Genomic DNA, 19,572 nt, shown 5'->3' with positions numbered 1-19,572 from the left:
CAGTCACTAATATCGTGGCTGTCAGTGGCTGGATCCTACCCGCATGTGAATGTGAATGTCGTATCTTCTTCGTATAGATCTGACCCAATCGCAAGGCTTCATAACAAGAACTCGACAATACGTGGTCAGTGATTCGGAGTCAGCCTGAAGAAACCCCCCTCGTACGATGCCGGTTCTCCAGTTCCGATAAAGTATGTCGCTAAATCCTGCAAGGTCTATCCTCGGCTATCTACCGTCTGCCGTCGAGCGATTGCTAATCCTGCAATGCGGGCGTTCGCGCGTATTGGGGATGATCGGCATCCCCCGCGGCCTTCATCCTCGGTCCGCCGAGCCGTGGTGATCTACGCATATGACTCCACTAGCCATCGCCATCTTTATTCCTTTCACTACGGGGATAGTGGTGGTCTGACGGATTCAATGAACATCCGGGGAACGAGGTTGCTATCATGCGCGTGTAGGTGGATACGTCGTGGTGTGTATAAAGACAGCATGGCAGAGATGGACTGTACTATGTACTTTATAGCGTCTTGGGTGTAGAGCGGCCATCGAAAAACTTACTCATGGACAAACAGATAACTTTTGTGATCGCAGCGGTCAAGGAACTCCCTATCCGGGCGCTCATAGCGACCCTCTGGAAGAGCCCTGCCAGGCGTGCTGCTGTAGCGGCGACGCTGGTCGCGACATATCTCGCTGCATGTGCCTCGCTGCGTTTTCGGAGACTGCGAAGCATCCATAAAGCATATCCTCAGTATGCGACCCGCGAGGGCATGGCCCGAATGACGGCGCACGATGCGTGGGCTATACAGAAACGCATCCTGCAACTGGAGTTTCCTTCTGTCTCGCTGAAGGCGCTGCAGTTTGCGCTCTTCCGCGTACGACTCCGATCAAATCAACACGTTTCAACCGACAGGCTAATGACGGAGTAGACATATGGCATCCCGACAATCTCGTCCCTGCTCCTTCGCACTTCCCAGTTCTCCAACCCCGCGACGTCTTTCAAGCGCTATGCCGACACAGGCGCTCTCATCGGGCAGTTCATGTCTTTCGATCCTTCTTCCGAGCGAGCGATCACGTCCATCGCCCGAACAAAGTTCCTGCATACAGGCTATCGCGCGAGCGGAAAGATCCTCGAAGCAGACATGCTCTACACTCTGAGTCTCTTCGCCATCGAGCCCATCCGGTTTGTCCAGATGTTCGAATGGCGATCCATGAGCGACCTGGAAAGATGCGCCATCGGCACGTACTGGAAGCGACTAGGCGACGGCCTGGGCATCAGCTTCGACGACCTCCCATCGGGCAAGACGGGCTTCCGCGACGGGCTGCATTTCCTCCAAGAACTCACCGAGTGGAGCCACAAGTACGAGGAAGAGCACATGAAGCCCAGCGCGGCAAACAAGGAGGTCGCGGACAAGACTATGGACGTGCTTGTGTATGCGCTACCGAAACCCCTCAAGCCCGTTGGCGTCAAGTTCGCGTCCTGCGTGATGGACGAGAGGCTAAGGACCGCCATGATGTAAGACTAACCCCCCGTACAACGACGAATTTCATCCTAATAGTTCTCTAGGTACGATGAGCCGCCACGCTCGTACCGCGTCATATTTTCCGCCCTGCTCCAGGCACGCAGATTCTGCCTACGCCACTTGTCTCTCCCCCGGCCGTACTTTCTCCGGCAGGACGTCTTCATGGACGAGCCCAACGAACACGGCCGCTACTATATCCGTCTGTGGGAGGGTCTGCCGTATTATGTCAAGCCGACGTTCTGGAACCGGTGGGGTCCGGCGGCGTGGTTTAGCCGTTTGGTCGGCCTGCCTGTGCCGGGAGACGATGGCGACAAGTATTACCCACACGGATATGACACGCAGGACCTGGGTCCGAAATATTTTGAGGGCAAGGGGAGAAAGACTATGCAGGAGATCAAGGACGAGCTGGCGCGGGTGATGAAAGAGCGGCCCTTTGTGGACTAATGTACGAATTCCATAGACTCAACGGAATGCTGCACGATGTTTTTAGTTTAGCCTCGCCCGAGTTTCTTCAGCGGGACTGGCACCTGTCATGGATCGGATGATAGACCCTGCAACTCAATGGGACACTGCAGTCGCTGATTTGGCAGCCGCGAACAGAATGTGTGGTAGTCATGTCGTCAATCGTGGATCGGAACCACCGATGGCATGGACCCGGATGTCACCCTGCCCTGGGCATTGCCTAGTTCCGAGAAAGAGCCACGAGCCAGTATTGCACTGGACTAGTTATTAATTATTAGAGCCAGCTGACATCAGATAGAACCTTCTTGCCACTTGCTCCTCCCGGCCCCCGTCATCCTCGGTACAGCTTCATCGATACGCGCTCATAAATGGATTTGATCTCGCCCGTGTCCCATCCTCTCGATCAACGGCACCATGGCCTCTTCACCCTTTCCCCGGCGGGATCCTCGTGATCCCAGCAAGGTCGAAGCCTGGATTCTGGGCAGCGGCCTGCCGTCGCTCACGGCCGCCGTGCACCTGATCCAGGAAGCCGGGGTGCCGCCGTCGCGTGTCCACATACTTGAGAAGCTGAGTATGGCCGGCGGCGGCACTGTCAGCTATGGTGATGCCACGAACGGGTATGACTTCCGCGCAGGAGGTCTGCCACAATTCAACGATGTGTGTATGGAACATCTGTTGTCCTTGGTCCCGTCGACGACGCGCCCTGGACGTACGGTCCTGGACGATCTGGTCGCGTACAACGAGGAGAACCCGTTGAAGGAAGCATCCCACACGCGGTTTCTCAGCCACAAGTCGTACGGTTTGTCGCGAACGGATCCAAAGAAAGTCAATTTGGGCCTGCGCGACAGGGTCGACCTGTTCATGTTGACCTCCAAAACGGAAAAGGCCCTCGGACGGACTCGCATCAACGAATACTTTAGCGAAAGCTTCTTCAAGAGCAACTACTGGCTGATGCTGGCCACTACGTACGGTCCACAGTTCTTTTAATACACAGAGGGAGTGCTGATCAAAGACACAGGTTTGGCTTCCAGCCATGGCACAGCGCTGCCGAACTCCGACGCCTCATCTCGCGCTTCATGCATGATATCCATGACTTAAACCGCCCGAGGCGACTAGACCGCGGCCAGTATAATCGCCATGAGGCGATCGTAGGTCCCATCGCCAAATTCCTCGTCTCCTCCGGGGTTGACTTCCAATTCAACACCACCGTCACCGACATCGTCACGCAATGCACCTCAAGCTCCTCCACCTGCCGCATCACCGAGATCCACGCCACCAAGGACGACAACCCAGAGCACGCCATCCACCTCAGCCCCGACGACATTGTCTTTGTATCCCTTGGCTCCGTGATGTCCGGTGCCACGACGGGCACCAACATCACGCCGCCATCGCTCGAATTCATGGAAATCGACAAAGACCTCGACGAGAACTGGCTCCTGTGGCTGGAGCTCTCCACGAACGACGCCCGCTTCGGCAACGCCTACAACTTCTGCACGCGCATGACCGAATCCCGCATCGCATCCTTCACCATCACGTTCAAAAACCAGGACTTCTTCCACCGCTTCGTCCAGCTCACCGGCGACAAGCCCGGCACCGGCTCCCTTGTCACCCTCAGGGACAGCCGCTGGCTCATCACGCTGAAGATCCCGCAGCAGCCGGTCTTCCCGGACCAGCCCGGCGACGTCTACGTGCTGTGGGGGTACGCGCTGTACCCCGAGCACCACGGCAACTTTGTCAACAAGTCCATGATCAACTGCTCGGGACAGGAGGTCTTGATGGAGATCCTGCACCAGCTGCAGTTCCCCGTCGACAAGATCCTCCGCGACTCCATCACCATCCCGTGTCTGGTGCCGCGCGCCACGGCTACGCTGTTGCCGAGGGCGTGTGGCGACCGCCCACCGGTGATCCCGGAGCGCATGGAGAATATTGCCCTCATCGGGCAGTTTGTGGATATCCCGGATGAGCCTGTCGCCACGCAGGACTATATGATTCGTGGAGCGCAGATTGCTGTTAATGAATTGATGGGCTTGAATCAGAGTATTAAGAAGGGGAAGAAGTATCCGGCCATTAACTTGATGATCTGATCTGATGTGAGGTATGTTTTGTGAATTTTGGAGTCTCGAGGCTACCTAGGTATCCTGGTGTTGGTTGTTCGATTGTAAATAACGCCGTTTCATGTATCTGTACCGCTGGTATTGGTCAGAATGGGACATATTCTTTTCCTACGTTAAACCTATAGAACTTTCAGATATCGTTGGCGATAGATCCAAACCACTTGACATGAAGAAATCGGATACAAGTCTTGTATGTTGCCTGCAGTTTTGCTCTGGACGTTAGATGATGATCCCATCTCGCTTGAATCTCAGAGATATGGTTGATACTAGGTAGGATCATCTGGGACGACCTGCCTCGAGCCAACAGTGAGGTGGGTCGTCTAAGATAGGAGATCCGAGGGACAATTCCCACTGTTTGGGGGTTGTTGAAGTGGAAAACATCCCCACTTTGTACAGGGTCGCGGGGAAGAATGTCCCATCCCCACACTCATTCGTAGGTACATTCTGTATAAGACTCCCAGGCGGCTTTCTGTCAAACTGGGCATCCATGCAAATCTTACTGTTGCATTCAGTGAATTTATATCCAAAGACCGGCATTCTGCTTTAGTTTTGCGAGAGATATCGCCACCCAGGGTACACCATCAAGCGGTGCAAGATGAACTCCCTATAGTTATGTCGGAGGTGGTCCTTCTGGACTGCTCCTTGTGTATATGCCGGCCCGATTAAATGATATGTTGTCCTAACATGATGCGAACAGGGAATCATTGTCAGGGACCATCGATGCTGATGCAATTGCCATGCAGTCCAAATACTCTTGTTGAACCATATCCTACTCAACTGTCTGCTTCAAAAGCCCATGCGTTGTCCACAATCGCTGGAAATCTGTTACCTATTCGGCCTTGATGTGAACAAAACCCGCAGATTGAGGACATTACTCCAGGACGCATATTGGGTTAACTTCGTTACGAACTTGAGCGGCACGGCTCCTCCAAGCTTGGATATCATATTGGGACTGTGATTAACCGCCTCTCTTTACGTAGGAAAGTACACTTTCTTCGCCCTCTAATCAAGATTTTCGTCACCATTGGATAGGATAGTCCTTGCTTTGGTAAGTCCCTCCCGTATCAGTCACTTAACTAAGAGAAGACCCAGCCGAGACAAGGGTCACTGAAAAGATTCACAGTCGTATATAAGGCAAGAATGATAGCCTCCCAAATGAGTGTTACCACGAGAATGTCTCGCCTAAGGGCAGGTAGTCCTTAATGAAACAGTGGTGGGAATTCATAGTTCAAGAACTATTCTTGGTCCAGCGTTTCCTGTCAGCCGCATATTGAGTACAAAAGTCGATAACGCTCTGGGTCCACGGCCGATAGACAACTCCTAGCTCCTCTCTGGATCTGCGGTTATCCAGTACAAAGTGCGATCCCACCGACCTTTTGCCTGGATTGCCCCGAGGAACGTTCTTGATCCAGTCCGAGTCCGCGAAATGCAAGTGCATCAGATCAACAACCTGTTGGAAATCAAATGGGGAGTTGGCAATGATATATCTGCCAGATGCGCTTTGGTTATAGAGGGCATTGACATGGGCTTGGGCCACTTCATCAATATCCGTCATCCACGGCATGATAGTAGGAGGGAGGTCCGACTCAACCCCATCCATCAAACGGGCCAAATCAGAATTCGTAGCATTCATCTTGTCCGGCGATGACACATGTTGTTTATAAGTCCCCCACGTATGGCACGGGTTAACGCAGACCAAGTCAAAGGATCGCGGCTCGGCTTCCATGAACTCCCACGCTGCTTTCTCGGCCAAGGCCTTGGACGCGGTGTACACTGGAGGGAACGCTTTGTAGGTAGCTGCCTCCTCGAATGATAGTGGGTTCCAGTCAGCTTCTGTGTACACGTATCCTGGACGATGGAAGCCAGTAGGATGCACGGGGTTGATGCATGCTGCTACTGAACTCGTGAAGACGACACGTCGTACGCTGGCCTCCGTGGCAGCCGCTTTTAGGGCGGACAACGCTCCTTGTATTGCTGGTTCGAGGACGTCGTGCTTCGCATCGGTGAACTTGTAGCGGAACGGGGACGCGATATGGAAAACAGCATCACAGTCCACTATGGCCTCCTCGAAGGCAGTTGGCGCGGTGATGTCAGGCACAATGAAGACTTTGATTGAGCTACCGAAACAAGCTTCAAGAGGAGGCTTAGCTGCTTCACTGCGGACAGTCGCATGGATGACCACCCCCTTCTTTGCAAGCTTCTCCATTATGGCGGCTGCGTAGAAGGAGTTTGCGCCCGTCACAAGGACTCTATTGAATGAAGCTGGGATCGTCATGATGTAGTAGATGAGAAAGCAAATTGAGAATTTTTTTGTACTTGTCTATTCCTGCGAGGACTGCTCGACCTGTTTTATAAGACTCACTAGGTTCCCTGCATCAATGTCAGTCACAGTGTCCGTCGTGTTAATGCTCTAGAGGTGGGCCACTCCCCACAAATGCGGGATTGCGGGACACGGGTGCGGGGAGTAGACGCATGATCTCCGCCCCATGTATAGGCACAGTTGTTGTGGCAATGTGCTTGGGTCACCCCCCGTTCTGATGGTCCAGAGGATCATATTCCTCTTCTACTGGAACAGAGGTGGAGAAAATTACAGAACAGAGAGAGAGTCCAAATTTATAGCTATGGAGTAGTTATCAACAGGTATTGATGCTCTTTGGTCCCCCTGATAGCCTCTATTGGGCAGTTCTATTCGTATCCCAGGATGAATGGAACGGTCAAGGAGCTATCGAATGCGCCTCCAGTGTGTAACACGTGCCTCCCCACATTTGCGTCTTCTGGCTCCTTCGAACGACAAGCCTCTGTCTCAGGCAAACATAGATCATGCCCTGCAACGCGTAACAGTATTCCTTCGCCAGGAGCGAAGACCATCCCAATCGGCCAAATGGGTATCTCCAGTCGAACCTTGGTACCAGGTTCTATCAATGTCTGTTCCCGGTGTGAGTAAAAGAGGTCGACCTCCGAAGGAGACCGGTTACGCTCCAAGCTATTCCGGTGAGACGCGCGTAGGAACCCTTGGGGGCCGAGACATTTGACAACGTTGACGTCGGGCACTTCAGACTCCGGGACCGGACAAAGGTAATTTAAATGCTTCAGGGTCTTCCCTTCTGCATTGATTTTCCTGATTTGCACCGTGACGTCCATGTCGTTATGCTCTTGGCATGAAACCCAAAGGGTTGCTTTGCAATGACCCGCCAGTTCCGTGGGCGTATCAAAATATAGACGAAAATCCTGGATGATTTGGTTAGCTTTCGGGTCTCTCAGAGCGATATTGAACTATCCGGTTTGCCTACAACACAGTCCGTAAGGTGGTGAGCCTCATAAGAGATGGACGCTTCTTTCTGAGGGAGCTTTGGTTGCAGGGTCCCGGAGGATGCATCAAGAAAGTATGTCTTGAGTCTTTGGCGCTCAGGAGGGTATGTAAGCTCCGATCTCTCCACAACCGTTTTTGCAGGGCTTTCAGGCTCAAACCCAAGCAACGACAGGCGGACCGATGGTGTCTCATCCTCCCAGCCATTGGGCTCTCCTTTCGCGTAAAAGTCAAAGTAGCGCTGCAGCTCGTTGCTGATGTCCTCCCGGTAGAGGTCATACCCTGTATTCCTCTTTGGTCAGCTCCGCGTGTCATAAGCGTTCATATGCTGAAACAGGTGGCTTACACTCCTGGTAGGGATGTACACGCAACCACTTCTTGTTCGTTTTCGCTTCTCTGAAAGTTTGAAACGAGCCGTACGTGTGCAGCATCGTGGAATATGACGCTGTGATGTACATCGGAATGTCAGTGATGTTTTCGACCGGGATGCGCTTCTGCTCCCAGTAGTCATCGTACAAGGGCCGTTTCTGAAACATTGCAATAATGTCTTCCGCGCCGCTTGGACCGGCAAAGCCCTCGCCAATCATTCTATGAAATCCTGGGATATGTGGCCTACCGCCCCTGGCGACAAAATGACGATACGGGTCGGTATACATCTCCCAAGGCGCCAGAGCCTTAAGTGCAGGATGACTCAATCGGGCGGCGAAATTGATTTGCGAGATTGCTAGCCAGGAGTTTCCCGCCATCACGACTGACCCGTTGCACCATGGCTGTCTTGCAACCCAGTCAATCACATCATAGATATCTTCAGCTTCTTGGATACCCCAAAGCGCGATGATGCCCTCACTGTGGCCTGCGCCTCGCGCATCGATGTTGATCACTGCATAACCTCGAGCACACCATTCGGCGGGGTCGGGGGCCTCGAACTTTTCATAGCCCGAAGTGCGGGATTTTGGGATCCCTGCACGAAATGGGGCGATTGTATCGTAGTTTTGCGGGCCGGTCCCTGTCTTTCCGTATGGGCTCCAGGGAAGAATGGCTGGTACCGGCTGGGAAGCCGAAGATGCCGGTCTGAAGATGTCGGCATAGAGTCTCGCTCCGTCTCTGACAACAATTTCCTGATCACGGGTGAAAATAGACTTGCAAGAGAAAGCCCGGTATCCTGGCTCCTTTACATGTCCGACATCCAGGATGCTTTCTTGGGGTGCGAAACCTTGGTAATTGAACGCAGGGTGCTCCGGAGCTGAGGGTATACTCTTGATGATAATATCTGGAAACATCTTGTACACGCGGTAGACTGGGGGCTTCAAGAAAAAAGAGGGAGTTTGTGAGATAAATTCACTGGAGAAGATAGGTTAGCATTGGTTTATACCAAATGTTACCCATTGGTTAGTCGATCAATCGGGGACCTCTATCCTGTGTCCCCTTTCCCCATTCTCCGCACTCATGCCCCGTACCTGTGGGGATATGCTATCGCAGCTAGACTGAGTTGAGTGTGTTGAGCCACCCGCGGGGAAATTTGGTGTGGGGAGGCGATGCTATATCACGTTGATCTATATATATAGCCGCTTTTATATCTCCTGTAGCTCAAAGACTTGCACATCTACTCCCATAATAACATCCATACTTGTCGAGATGGACCCAAGCGTCGGCAGCGAATGTGAGCATCAATTTGGCCTCCCTTGCTTTCGCCAGCCCTTGTACTTACTTGTCTCGATAGTGGCCTATATTCTCAAAGAGGTCACCTTTGAGTGGGCAGATAGCTATGATGCAAAGGTATAACCCTACCCCTCATAAAAGCGAATTATCCTGACAGTCTTTCGAAGGATTGGAATAGACTGCGAAAGATCCTTGCTCCGACCTTGCGGGTAAGTGGATCGCGCATCTCGCACTGGACGACCCGAGCTTCTGGATATTTATACATTTGCGCAGGTCGATTACAGCGAAGTGACTGGGGAGTCTCTGAAAGTCGTGTCCCGAGACGAGTTCGTCGGCATAGTGAGTAGCGAGAACTTTGTGGGAGACCCCTTAGTCGATACGCAGCATCTGGTCGGGGCTTCTCGTTTCACTCGAGCCTCTGAGGATGAGGTTCAAGGGTTCCATCAAATACGAGCAGCACACCAAAGATACACGTCGCCTGATAAGACGCAAGTGGAGGCAAAGGGCCATGGACACGCATTGATCCGGCATGATTATAAGAAAATCGACGGAAAGTGGCTGTTGGCGGGTTTGAAACCAACAGTACGCTGGAACGAATATGATTTCGAGAAGATTTTCAAGGGGCACTGAGGATTTATATGGTCAAAGAGTTTTCAATATTCAAGTTTTACTTCCAGAGTTTGCCTTAGCTGTAGCGGGAAGATGTAGTGTACTTATACAAGTGATTTCGTGAGCACCTGTTGCTGAGATGCTTTAAGACCCAAGCCCTTGAGCTTCCTCGACTTTCGATGTCTAAGAGTATTCCATATGCACTTTTAACCTGATTATGAGAAAAAATGGCTAACATCCACTTCGTGTCTAATGTCTCCAACACACCGCCGCTGGAGTGGTTGAGTTAATGACCAGCACGTTTCACCCTCTTCCTAGCAGCAAACCAATTGAGAGGAGTCCAAACCACAAGCCACCTTGAGAGGACAGGGACATCGCGATAAACCCGGCTACTTGCACCGTGGGCCAGAGTGATGATCAAGAGCTCGAAGCAATTATAGCTTGGCCAGATATAGTCCCCGCAATGCCCCGCCGCATTGCGGAGATCCCACGACTCCTTTTTTTTTTTAAATAGAAATGTGCTAGGTGGAGTTTTCTTCCAGATAGACCAACTTCGTAAAGCCGTAAATCCTTAATGCCGAGACAAATGGTATGCCACCAAAGCATAGCTGTTATTCCAAGGAGAGGCCCGGTACCACTTTTAGGAAGGGAGAATCGAGATGGACCTCTATCATTCCTGGGTATAGTGCTATAGGATCGATCTAGAAAAAAATCAGTTGCAGGAACGCAAAAGGCCTCAGCCGATAGTCTCTTTTCCGGCGGGACTTGAGGCAGCTAAATCTTGAACCCCACATTGTGACCCCTCTCTGAGGTCGACTTTTGAGGAGAAGTGACTTGCTACAGTACAGGTGAACAATAGCAGGTGGCCAGAGCTGTATCCTTCAAGCATTATGCAGACCTCTTCACGCTCAGGAATCCAATCTGCACGGCAAAGTAGTGCTCCAGGCACTCGGCCCCATCAGTGTGCCTTCTGTCGCAAACGATTTACAAAGACTGAACATCTTTGCCGACATCTCCGGACTCATACAGGCTCCCGGCCGTTCGAATGTTCAAAATGTCATAAGCGCTTTGGTCGACAGGATACGCTCTCACGGCATATGCGCATACATGCATATTCTGCAGAGAACGAAGGGCCGCAGTACAGCCAAGCAGCTTTACAGGCTGGGAGCTGCTTCGATGCCAGCTCATCTGAGTTCTTGGAAGGGTTGGGTCTGCTCTCCCCTCCTGATGTTATTACCACAGCTTCTGGCCAGGAGCTCTGTCAGTCGATTTACTCTCAGTCAACATATATGGACCTCCATGAGAATATGGAGTCTGTTCTTCCAGACTTGGAGCTGTGGCCGAGTATAATGACAGAGGGACCCTCACCAACAATCTCCGCGCTACCTTCTGGATCAGACCAAGGTCTGAAGCTTGGAGATGGAGATGATAGGTTACCAACACGGGGACGTCGGGCGGTTCAGGAACTAGCTTACTCCATACGCGAAATGGTAAGCTAACGTCATAGATAACACACTTGCGGGGCTCTAATAGATTCTTGGACAGTCACAGAGTCTTGCATCCGACACTAGCACTCTACTTTCAGACCCTTCTTACCTCGAAACATGCATCCATATGTTTTTCGCGCGGTTCATTCCGGTTATACCGGCGATCCATATGCCAACTTACGCGGCTACGGAGCCTACCTATCCATTGCTGTTAACAATGATGGCCGTCGGGTCTTCATTCATTACAGAAGATAGGTCTTCAACCGCCAAGGTTTGTTTTCCTCCGTTGCACCGTACATCTAGCTAAGTCTCCTAGGGAGAGTCCCTCTGGCGTTTGGTGCAGCAAAGGTTCCTAGGTTCCATTGTATGTGACCCTAACTTACTAAAGACCACAATACTAACTGTTTTTATTCCCAAGATTGGGCATATCGGGGACCACACCCTTGACAGTTCAATCATGACAATCACTTTTCTTGGGCAATGCTACGCCATGTTATCCGGGGTAAGCATATAGAACTTCCACTCCATATATCCTGGCTTGCTTAACGGAGATCAGAAAAGGGACCTGCGAGAATCTGGCTTGATGTGTATAGCTACAGCCTTTCAGAGGATCAGACGGGAGGGACTGTACGAAGCATCTTCTCGCCTTCGTTTTGCAGCATCCATCCACGAGTCCTCATCAGAAAAGGAGAAGAGATGGAAAGCTTGGGCGTCTCAAGAGTCCTTTCGCAGGTCGATCCTTGGCTATTACATTCTAGATGGGCTAATGACCGATCTTTCTGGCCGACCAACAACCGTCCGCCACATCAGCAACATGCTACCCATACCGTCTGACGACTCTCTATTCTATGCATCGACTGCGGATGAGTGGCTGACAGAACTCCAGAAACAGAAAGAGGATGGACTGACGTTTAGTGAAGTGTACGAGTCGCTTCTGGAAGGGAAGCCTATCAAGGACAGACCCCTTTCCTATCTCACTGTTCGAGTCATCCTGGAAGGTATTCACTCCTGTGTCAGCGATCATAAGTCCAATAGCGGCCATGTTGCTAAGGACATTCCCTCCCGTGGTTCTTTATATAAAATCCTCATCCAGCTGCGCTCAGACCATATCTTGCGCTTGTCTGCTTCGGACAAAGTCGAGCATGAGATTCGGTGGCATGTTATCTGCATTAGTCTGGTCATAGACTTACAAGAGCTCCAGCAGCAGTTAAATAATCCTCTTCAGGAGTCATTTGCTGGATTCGTCGATAGTTGGTTGGGTTCTGCGGATTTGCGCTGTGCGCTTCTTCATTCGACGGCCATCCTCGATCTCTGTCAGCAACTCTCATTTGGCCGCTCGCACTGCATTCATATTCCTTCCGCTCTCTTTGCCGCGACAACCGTTTATATCAGTATACTCCACTGCCTCTACCGGGCAAAGGAGAAGCAATGCCTATGGATTCCACAGGTCTCCGACTGGGAGGATGTTCGCCGTGTTGTCTACAATGACCCCCCTGTTCTTGACACGACACAAGACATGTCAGGGGTCATCACTTTTCTGACTTGTCCTATCGCAGAACAGGTGGCGAAACTGCCTGTACGGAACCTGCGCGGTGATGTTACCACGATGCTGGGTCTACTCCAACAACTTGGTGTCTATATGGGTATTTCGCGCGAATTTAGTCAGACTGTAACCGGATGGCTTTCACGCGTGCAATCCGGATTATGAATATTATGGATGTCATATCACAGGATAACTACCTACTTTATATGCTACCCAAGCTACCTTCTTTCGCAGCCGTTGTATAAGTAGACATCCGCATGGGAATTCTGATGACCCCCTTGATTGGCAACTTGAACATGATTGTTGAACACAACTCCCATGTCCTATATCCATCTAGTCAGCAGCAAGTAGAGACGACCATTGGCGGCACCAGTCTCAGGCCGATGTTTTTCGGTCATTCTGGTCGAGCTACGAGATGCGGTACTTTGTTCGGTTACTTGCCATTCCCATATCAAGGCCTTTTTACACGCTGCTACAGAGACAGAGGCGTATCTCTGCCATTTTTTTATCTTATGGCAGTCCGGATAATGCCAGACACTTTTAACGACGATGATAAGAAGATATCCCACACACTCGCGCCTTCCATCTCAAAGCCTATAATGTCCTCCTGGTTTGCAATCCGACCTCGGTCAGTTGCCGACTTATGCTATTGTATAATTTTATTTTTGGGTTTCTCTCCAATGTAGAACAGCTGTGTTCTATGACCTCCCTAAGCAGCAGGAAAGGGAAGCAGGGGGTTTATACTAGGGCGAAGGAGAACACTATCAACAAACACGACCAATAATAGCACATCGGATGGACAGCATGGCAGTGGCCTCATCATCAGTGCCTTAAATTTGCCGCCCAGTATCTCGTAATACTAGTTAATCTTCTCTCGCATAAAATAGGTAGTAAGTAGTACATGGTATGGTTACGGCAAAATTGTGACGTCATCCTATCCGCCGCTCTTGGCTACGCACTTGAAATAATTCTACGAAAGATCTTCGGCTAGATAAGAACGATTCTAGAAGCAGTGGAGAGTTTGATGTCAAATTTGATGCCGAGGCTGTTGGTATGCTGGTATTGGGTTAAGCTATTCTCTTCCGCCGTATAGTCGGAGCCGACGGGACCGTGGAACGACGTGGAGATGGGCACACTTCCTAGTCCGTCGCCAGGGAGCGGCTGGGTTGAATTAGTTCAAGTTGAGCTGTGTTTGCCGGAGATATCGCAAGCCCTGATATATGTCGAATTAACGGGCTGCTGATCAGAGTTTTCGTCTCAGTCAGGCAGCTTCTATAGATGCGAGAGACCCACATGCAAAACACAGTGGCAATCGATGCCACAGGTGTTGATACTGGATTTATGATAATCAACAATGGCAGTATAAATCGATCTGCCTAGACAACGGACTAAAGTCCGCCTTCCGATAACGAGAATTATCACCATAGTCGCACGATAAGGGTCATGAGGGTCTGTCGCAGAAACTGATAACTTTGTGTAGATAATCAGGAGCAAACAGTCCGAATATGGAAGCTCGTCGCCGTACCCCTTAGCTATGGGTCTATATCCGCTTATAGGATGTCGGATACACCGAAATGAATGAGGGGGAGTTGATGAGGTAGCAGCCTAGTGTTATTGGGTTATCTAGGGAGAATAAGATGAGCTTGTTTCTGTTTTTTCTGTGACAACGTATACGAATGAGGTCTTGTCTATGCGAGGAAAAATAGGAGATGTAACTTGTGTGGATATCCATCAATAATATAGGTACCTAGTAGCATAGGTAGTATAGACGTTTACTATACTATCGTGGCAGTCGAGCCGAAGGTGCCTAATGGGAGCAAGAGGTTCTACCTCATGCGGAGTAAGGTGCATGATAACGAGAATCAGCCCCCCTTGATAGCTTCCGTCTGGGATACCTGGATATCCCGGACGAGCCTGTCTTCACGCAGAATTATCCGGTGAGTAGGGAGCAGATTGCAGTTAATGAATTAATTGGCCTAAATCGGAGTATTAAGAGGGGGACGAAGAATTTCTCTATTAATTTGATGGGCCTAATGTAAGGGTATGTTTTCTAACTTATGGAGTCTTAGGGCTATCTCGGAGTTGGTCGTTCGATCGTATAGAAGACTGTTTACCTTATCTACGCCATATTGTGCTGTTGGAACTGGTCAAAATGGGACATAGTTCACCTCTTAGACTTAAGACTCCTGTACAAGGTCAACCAGGTAACAGTTTATGAGAATAGTAGGCTGTATAACAGGCACTATACGTATAGAGCCACCCCCTAGGCCATTCTTGCATGACTCATTGGCCCGCAAACATAAGCCGCCGAGCGAAGCGAGGGAATGCAGCTTGCGCAAGTCTCACGGGATTGGCGTTCAAACAAGCAAGTTTTTCCAAGACAGGATCTAGCTGCGACGACAGACGACAAAGCACCTTCTTGGATACAGCCCACCCGACCTGTCCCTTTCTCACCCTTTGATCAGAATACACCACTTTCGAAGGCTTCGACCATGGCGCATAAGCGCCGCAATAATGCCAAAGATGACGATTGTGATAAATGTAGACCCAGTTGGCGCCCACTGATCCCAACCACGCGTCAATGAAAAACGGAATAGAGATGCCGAGAATCATCCTCCAAAAATTCAGCACTGCTTGGACTTCGTTCGCCAACTCTGGCCCGACTGCCTCAATCGCATATTGAATTATAGGTGGCACACAAGCCATTCCGCTAAATCCAATAAGAAACACGGCCAGAGCCACTACCATATAATGTAGATGGTAATACAGGCTTGCGCCGAACAGGCCTAGGGCAGGGGGGTATATCAGCAAGACAGGCAACCAAAGACAGTGCAGCCGATACTCCGGCTGCCATTCGCCTCCGCGCCGAGAGTAGAGCCAGAGGGGGAGGCGATCATTGGTATGGTATCCATATATAATCGCCGCGATTGTAGAGGCCCAGCTGACAAAGCTGAAGGACGCATATCGTATCGCAGAAAAGCCATAACCCCCCGCGATCACTGGGTTTTGCAGGAAAACAGGCAGGAGACTGTTGATTGATACAACCCAACCGAAAAGCACGAGGACACAGAATCCGGCTATGATGCAGACTGGATCAATAAAAAGCTTTGCTAGCTTCGCAGTCTCTGCGCCCAGCTTGTGTTCACTCAGTCGTCGGCCAGGTAGGAATATTGCCGCTCTTAGGCCGAAGTATCGCTCGGGAAGATCCGGTGCCTGCAAGGACGGAGGGGCTTCGCGATTCCAGGTTGTCTCTTCCAGGATAACCAAACAGAGTATGGCGGACACTCCCATCAAGGCGACGACATACCAGAACTGGACTGTCCAGTCCGCGCTCTGGACAATAAAACCTGAAAAGGTTGGGCCAATAACAATGCCGAAAAAGGTACAGATGACATACACACCAAGGGCCTTGCCACGATCGTGCAGGAAGAACATTTCAGTAATAAACGTGGACCCAACTTAACGATGGTTAGTTAGCCTTGTGCATCTGGCCACAACAGGGCAGCGGCAGAAACTCACCTGTTTGCGGAGCAGATCCAAGAAGAGCGGCAAATAGTCTTGAGACCACGAAGTTGTTATATTGATCTGGTTTCGTGAGAACGGCCGACCAGATATTGCACACTAGACCCAAGATCAGGGACCAGAACATAACCCTGCTTTTCCCGTAGCATTTGGCCAACGGGGTCCAGATCAACGGACCAGCAGCAAATCCGCTGTTGGCCGAAGAAAGCTCGTAGGTTAAAAAGAGGTCAGAAGCATGGCAGGGATGATCAAGAGGGTAAACATTGATTTACCGAGTAAGATAACTGCAGCATGGTCTTTCCATAGAGCTGAGCCTGCACTCCGAGTCCCGACGCGTTGGCACCTGCTTGTGTAGAACACGAAAATGACGCGAAGCTGATAACGGCAAGGATGAGTAGCTTTTGAGGGCGTCTCCAATTCTGGGAAAACGCGCGTGAGCAAGCTGTAGGGGTTATTCACAATGGGAAGGGTCTTTACACACCAATGGATCACAGGGGTCATCGGAGGGTTGCGGGTCCAGGACCAGGCCATTTTGATCGATCTTGAGGTCGGTGGATTGAGGGTTGTTGCTCGCGGTCTGCGAGGCCTTCTCAATTTCAAACACCCCTTCGGGTTTAATTTGCATGTCGGCCATGGTTGCCGATGACTCCTGTCCGCATGGATGAAGTCGAATGGTGTGAACCAAAGGTGCCTCCTTTAGTAATTGTGCCCGGTACACGGGGGCCCGGCATACCACGGTGAGAAGGATTCCATGGGGAAGAGAATATTCATTGAGGTAAAGTTGGCGGAGATCTGTGACCCAACGCACCGAAGAACGTACGATTGATCCATTCCACCAGCTGTTGATCCTTTGAGTCGAGAATCAGCGCCTTGGGGTGGCTATCTCCACTGGTGCACCCCTGGTTGCTTCGAACTTCATTTTAGGGAATGCTCACCAGTATCCCGGTCCTCGGTGATTAAGTTCTAGCAAAGACAAGTAGATTCTCCTCTCCCCTTTTCCAACTGCGAGTGCCAAACATGCTCGCCATTGCGGAGGGCTACATGTACCACGAGCCGAGCTTTAGTCAAAATATACGTTGTTACAAGTCCGTGGAAATTAGTCGAGATGAATTTTGTTCGTGGACGTTGGGCTTTTCTTAAACGGTAGTACAGTACAAGCCTCACTTAGCTGTCAACGCATCTAGGGGCAGATGGCATGCACGCTGAGATCTCGATGAGTTGTGAAATCTTGTGAATCTAAGAGATAGATGGACATTGTTACTAATATCAAGTGGTATGCCATAGCTTTCACAGCTGCAATTCATTAACGGCGCCCATCCTTACCTGTGGATATTCTGCGAGAACATCAAATTACCCAAATATATATCTCCGGCTCCAGATGTGCATAAGACCCGTATCTTACAGGGAAGTCAAGCGCTCGAGATACCGGACAGTGAGCTGTGCAAGATACTTCTGCGAACATACGTGTTCTTTGTGCACCCATTCCTCCATGGACTCGATATTGACGACGACGCCATGGTTAAGGCTCAAACGGCGTTAATAATGAGCGTTGGAGAGGGGCTCGAGGAGTCCCGTGCAAGGATTTGTGATGAGATTGCCTGCTGCCAATGTCTTGATATTGAGAGCTCATCAAAGGAGTTGGAAATAAGCACGACGAACAATTGCAGAGGCGACTTTGGTGGACGTGCTATGTTCATCCAAATAATATCAAAGTACTCCATCTATAGTTATGATTACTCTACTATTCAAAGCCGCGTAATCTGTCGAGGTTAGTCCATGGCTTGGCACTTGGTGAATACTTGATTGACAGTCCTACTGAATATCTAAAATATATAGCATGGCTCCACGACAGGAAGGGGCTGGCGAATATGACTAGAATCCTGATATTGTTGTTATCTTCTATGTCTACAATAACCTTTATCGGTGAATCTATAGTTACTAGGATAATCATCAACGTATCGAAATTGGAGCGGAGCGGAGCGAGACTGGGGGAATGGGGGAATGGGGGTGAATAAACAGTTTACTCAGCTTAAGTATTTACAGCGTCACCGATCAGCTGAGCATCCTCTGAATCATCAATCATCCCGAGAATCAAGACTATGGCTGATTCAATATCAATCTAATGGTCCTCCTGAGGGCGAGCGATAGATCTTGTAGGATAGGATGGTAATCTTTCCTCGATGCGAGATATGGCTACATTGAATGACTCACTCATACACCACCGTGTGCACTAACTTGGCTACCCCCTCAACATCCACCTCAACCAAGTCGCCATCCTGAAGAAACCGCTGGCTAAAGTACCCAACACCATTCGGGGTTCCAGTCATAACGACAGTGCCGGCTCGCAGAGTCGTCCCTCGCGTTAGATGGCGCAGGATCTGCTTCACAGTCCAGATCATATCATTGGTGCCTGTTTTCTGGCGAACTTCACCATTGACCCTGACAACGAATTCAAGTTTCTGGGGGTCCGGGATTAAAGCTGGGCTGACAAGCCATGGTCCTATGGGTGCAAATTGATCGAAAGATTTGGCGTAGCAATATTGCCCTCCGCTCGCATCAGGCACTTGGAAGTTGCGCGCGGAGACATCGTTGCCCGCCGTGTATCCGAGGATGTAATCTGCGAGATCGAAGTCCTCGGGTAGGTTTTTGGCGTCGCGTGATGTAACAAAGACCAGCTCGCCTTCATAGTCAAGCATCGATTGAGCCGAGGGATGCACTTTGACGGGTTCGCTGGGGCCATGGAGAGCGTCGGCAGGCTTGGTGAAGATGACTGGATAGGTAGGTACTTTGATCTAGTCGGCCGTCAGGTTGCTATTCAGACATACCTAAGTTACCAGATGGGGCCAGTTACTTACACCTGCTTCCTCCGCATGTTGGCGGTAGTTTACCCCAACGCATATGATAATTGGTGTTTCGGCGATGGGGCAGAGCAGCTATTGGAGACACCAAACGTAAGCAGAGGTAGGCACATGGCGCGGTGAACTGGTGTTCCGAACCTACCTTAGAAGTCACCACGGCATTTTGACCGGTAGGGGAAAAGCCGCTCTTGACGGACCCGTGCAGTGGCTGCACTGTGTAAGCCCCATCGCTCTCGGACACGAGGTTGCCGTAGTGGGTGGTGCCATTCGCCTCAAATCGAACTAACCGTTCAAATTCCATGGTGATTCACTTTAGGCAGTAGAAGGTAAGAACAGAACAGCGCATGCATCTTGTAGGAATGAATGATTCTTGGCTTACCCGGCCCCGGTTGCCTGCAAGAGCCGACGTTGACCGTGAAAGCCCGGGGATTAGCCGACCCCACCCTCCGCTAACGTCGCGATGCATACGCAGAGCCGTCGTTATATGGGAT

The 19,572-nt window shown here is 50.7% G+C and overlaps 8 protein-coding genes across 8 annotated transcripts; 4 read left to right on the top strand and 4 right to left on the bottom strand.

The window, feature by feature from the left end:
• Positions 1 to 560: 560 nt before the first annotated feature.
• Positions 561 to 1,964, top strand: ATEG_07566 (uncharacterized protein; the record flags this gene model as incomplete). The annotated part of the gene is made up of 3 exons (XM_001216187.1): positions 561 to 872; positions 927 to 1,513; positions 1,565 to 1,964. The coding sequence occupies 3 exons, from the start codon at positions 561 to 563 to the stop codon at positions 1,962 to 1,964; spliced, it is 1,299 nt and encodes a 432-aa protein (XP_001216187.1).
• A 432-nt stretch (positions 1,965 to 2,396) lies between these two features.
• On the top strand, positions 2,397 to 4,066 carry ATEG_07565 (oleate hydratase; the record flags this gene model as incomplete). The annotated part of the gene is made up of 2 exons (XM_001216186.1): positions 2,397 to 2,947; positions 3,001 to 4,066. 2 exons carry the CDS (start codon positions 2,397 to 2,399, stop codon positions 4,064 to 4,066), a joined length of 1,617 nt encoding a protein of 538 aa, XP_001216186.1.
• A 1,258-nt stretch (positions 4,067 to 5,324) lies between these two features.
• Positions 5,325 to 6,371, bottom strand: ATEG_07564 (SDR family oxidoreductase; the record flags this gene model as incomplete). Its single annotated transcript, XM_001216185.1, has 2 exons — positions 5,325 to 5,433; positions 5,470 to 6,371. The coding sequence occupies 2 exons, from the start codon at positions 6,369 to 6,371 to the stop codon at positions 5,325 to 5,327; spliced, it is 1,011 nt and encodes a 336-aa protein (XP_001216185.1).
• Positions 6,372 to 7,353: 982 nt separating this feature from the next.
• On the bottom strand, positions 7,354 to 8,683 carry ATEG_07563 (uncharacterized protein; the record flags this gene model as incomplete). The annotated part of the gene is made up of 2 exons (XM_001216184.1): positions 7,354 to 7,685; positions 7,750 to 8,683. 2 exons carry the CDS (start codon positions 8,681 to 8,683, stop codon positions 7,354 to 7,356), a joined length of 1,266 nt encoding a protein of 421 aa, XP_001216184.1.
• A 355-nt stretch (positions 8,684 to 9,038) lies between these two features.
• On the top strand, positions 9,039 to 9,692 carry ATEG_07562 (uncharacterized protein; the record flags this gene model as incomplete). Its single annotated transcript, XM_001216183.1, has 4 exons — positions 9,039 to 9,063; positions 9,124 to 9,179; positions 9,230 to 9,271; positions 9,336 to 9,692. The coding sequence occupies 4 exons, from the start codon at positions 9,039 to 9,041 to the stop codon at positions 9,690 to 9,692; spliced, it is 480 nt and encodes a 159-aa protein (XP_001216183.1).
• An 869-nt stretch (positions 9,693 to 10,561) lies between these two features.
• On the top strand, positions 10,562 to 12,866 carry ATEG_07561 (uncharacterized protein; the record flags this gene model as incomplete). Its single annotated transcript, XM_001216182.1, has 4 exons — positions 10,562 to 11,161; positions 11,217 to 11,429; positions 11,577 to 11,660; positions 11,715 to 12,866. 4 exons carry the CDS (start codon positions 10,562 to 10,564, stop codon positions 12,864 to 12,866), a joined length of 2,049 nt encoding a protein of 682 aa, XP_001216182.1.
• Positions 12,867 to 14,984: 2,118 nt separating this feature from the next.
• On the bottom strand, positions 14,985 to 16,857 carry ATEG_07560 (uncharacterized protein; the record flags this gene model as incomplete). The annotated part of the gene is made up of 5 exons (XM_001216181.1): positions 14,985 to 16,159; positions 16,221 to 16,286; positions 16,324 to 16,414; positions 16,496 to 16,642; positions 16,705 to 16,857. The coding sequence occupies 5 exons, from the start codon at positions 16,855 to 16,857 to the stop codon at positions 14,985 to 14,987; spliced, it is 1,632 nt and encodes a 543-aa protein (XP_001216181.1).
• A 1,573-nt stretch (positions 16,858 to 18,430) lies between these two features.
• Positions 18,431 to 19,382, bottom strand: ATEG_07559 (fumarylacetoacetate hydrolase family protein; the record flags this gene model as incomplete). The annotated part of the gene is made up of 3 exons (XM_001216180.1): positions 18,431 to 19,015; positions 19,079 to 19,156; positions 19,224 to 19,382. The coding sequence occupies 3 exons, from the start codon at positions 19,380 to 19,382 to the stop codon at positions 18,431 to 18,433; spliced, it is 822 nt and encodes a 273-aa protein (XP_001216180.1).
• Positions 19,383 to 19,572: the final 190 nt, after the last annotated feature.

The sequence above is a fragment of the Aspergillus terreus genome, genomic scaffold, assembly GCF_000149615.1.
Source record: "Aspergillus terreus NIH2624 scaffold_11 genomic scaffold, whole genome shotgun sequence".
Taxonomy (NCBI): domain Eukaryota; kingdom Fungi; phylum Ascomycota; class Eurotiomycetes; order Eurotiales; family Aspergillaceae; genus Aspergillus; species Aspergillus terreus.
Note: the sequence above shows the minus strand (reverse complement) of the source record. Positions and strands in the feature narration are given on the sequence as shown.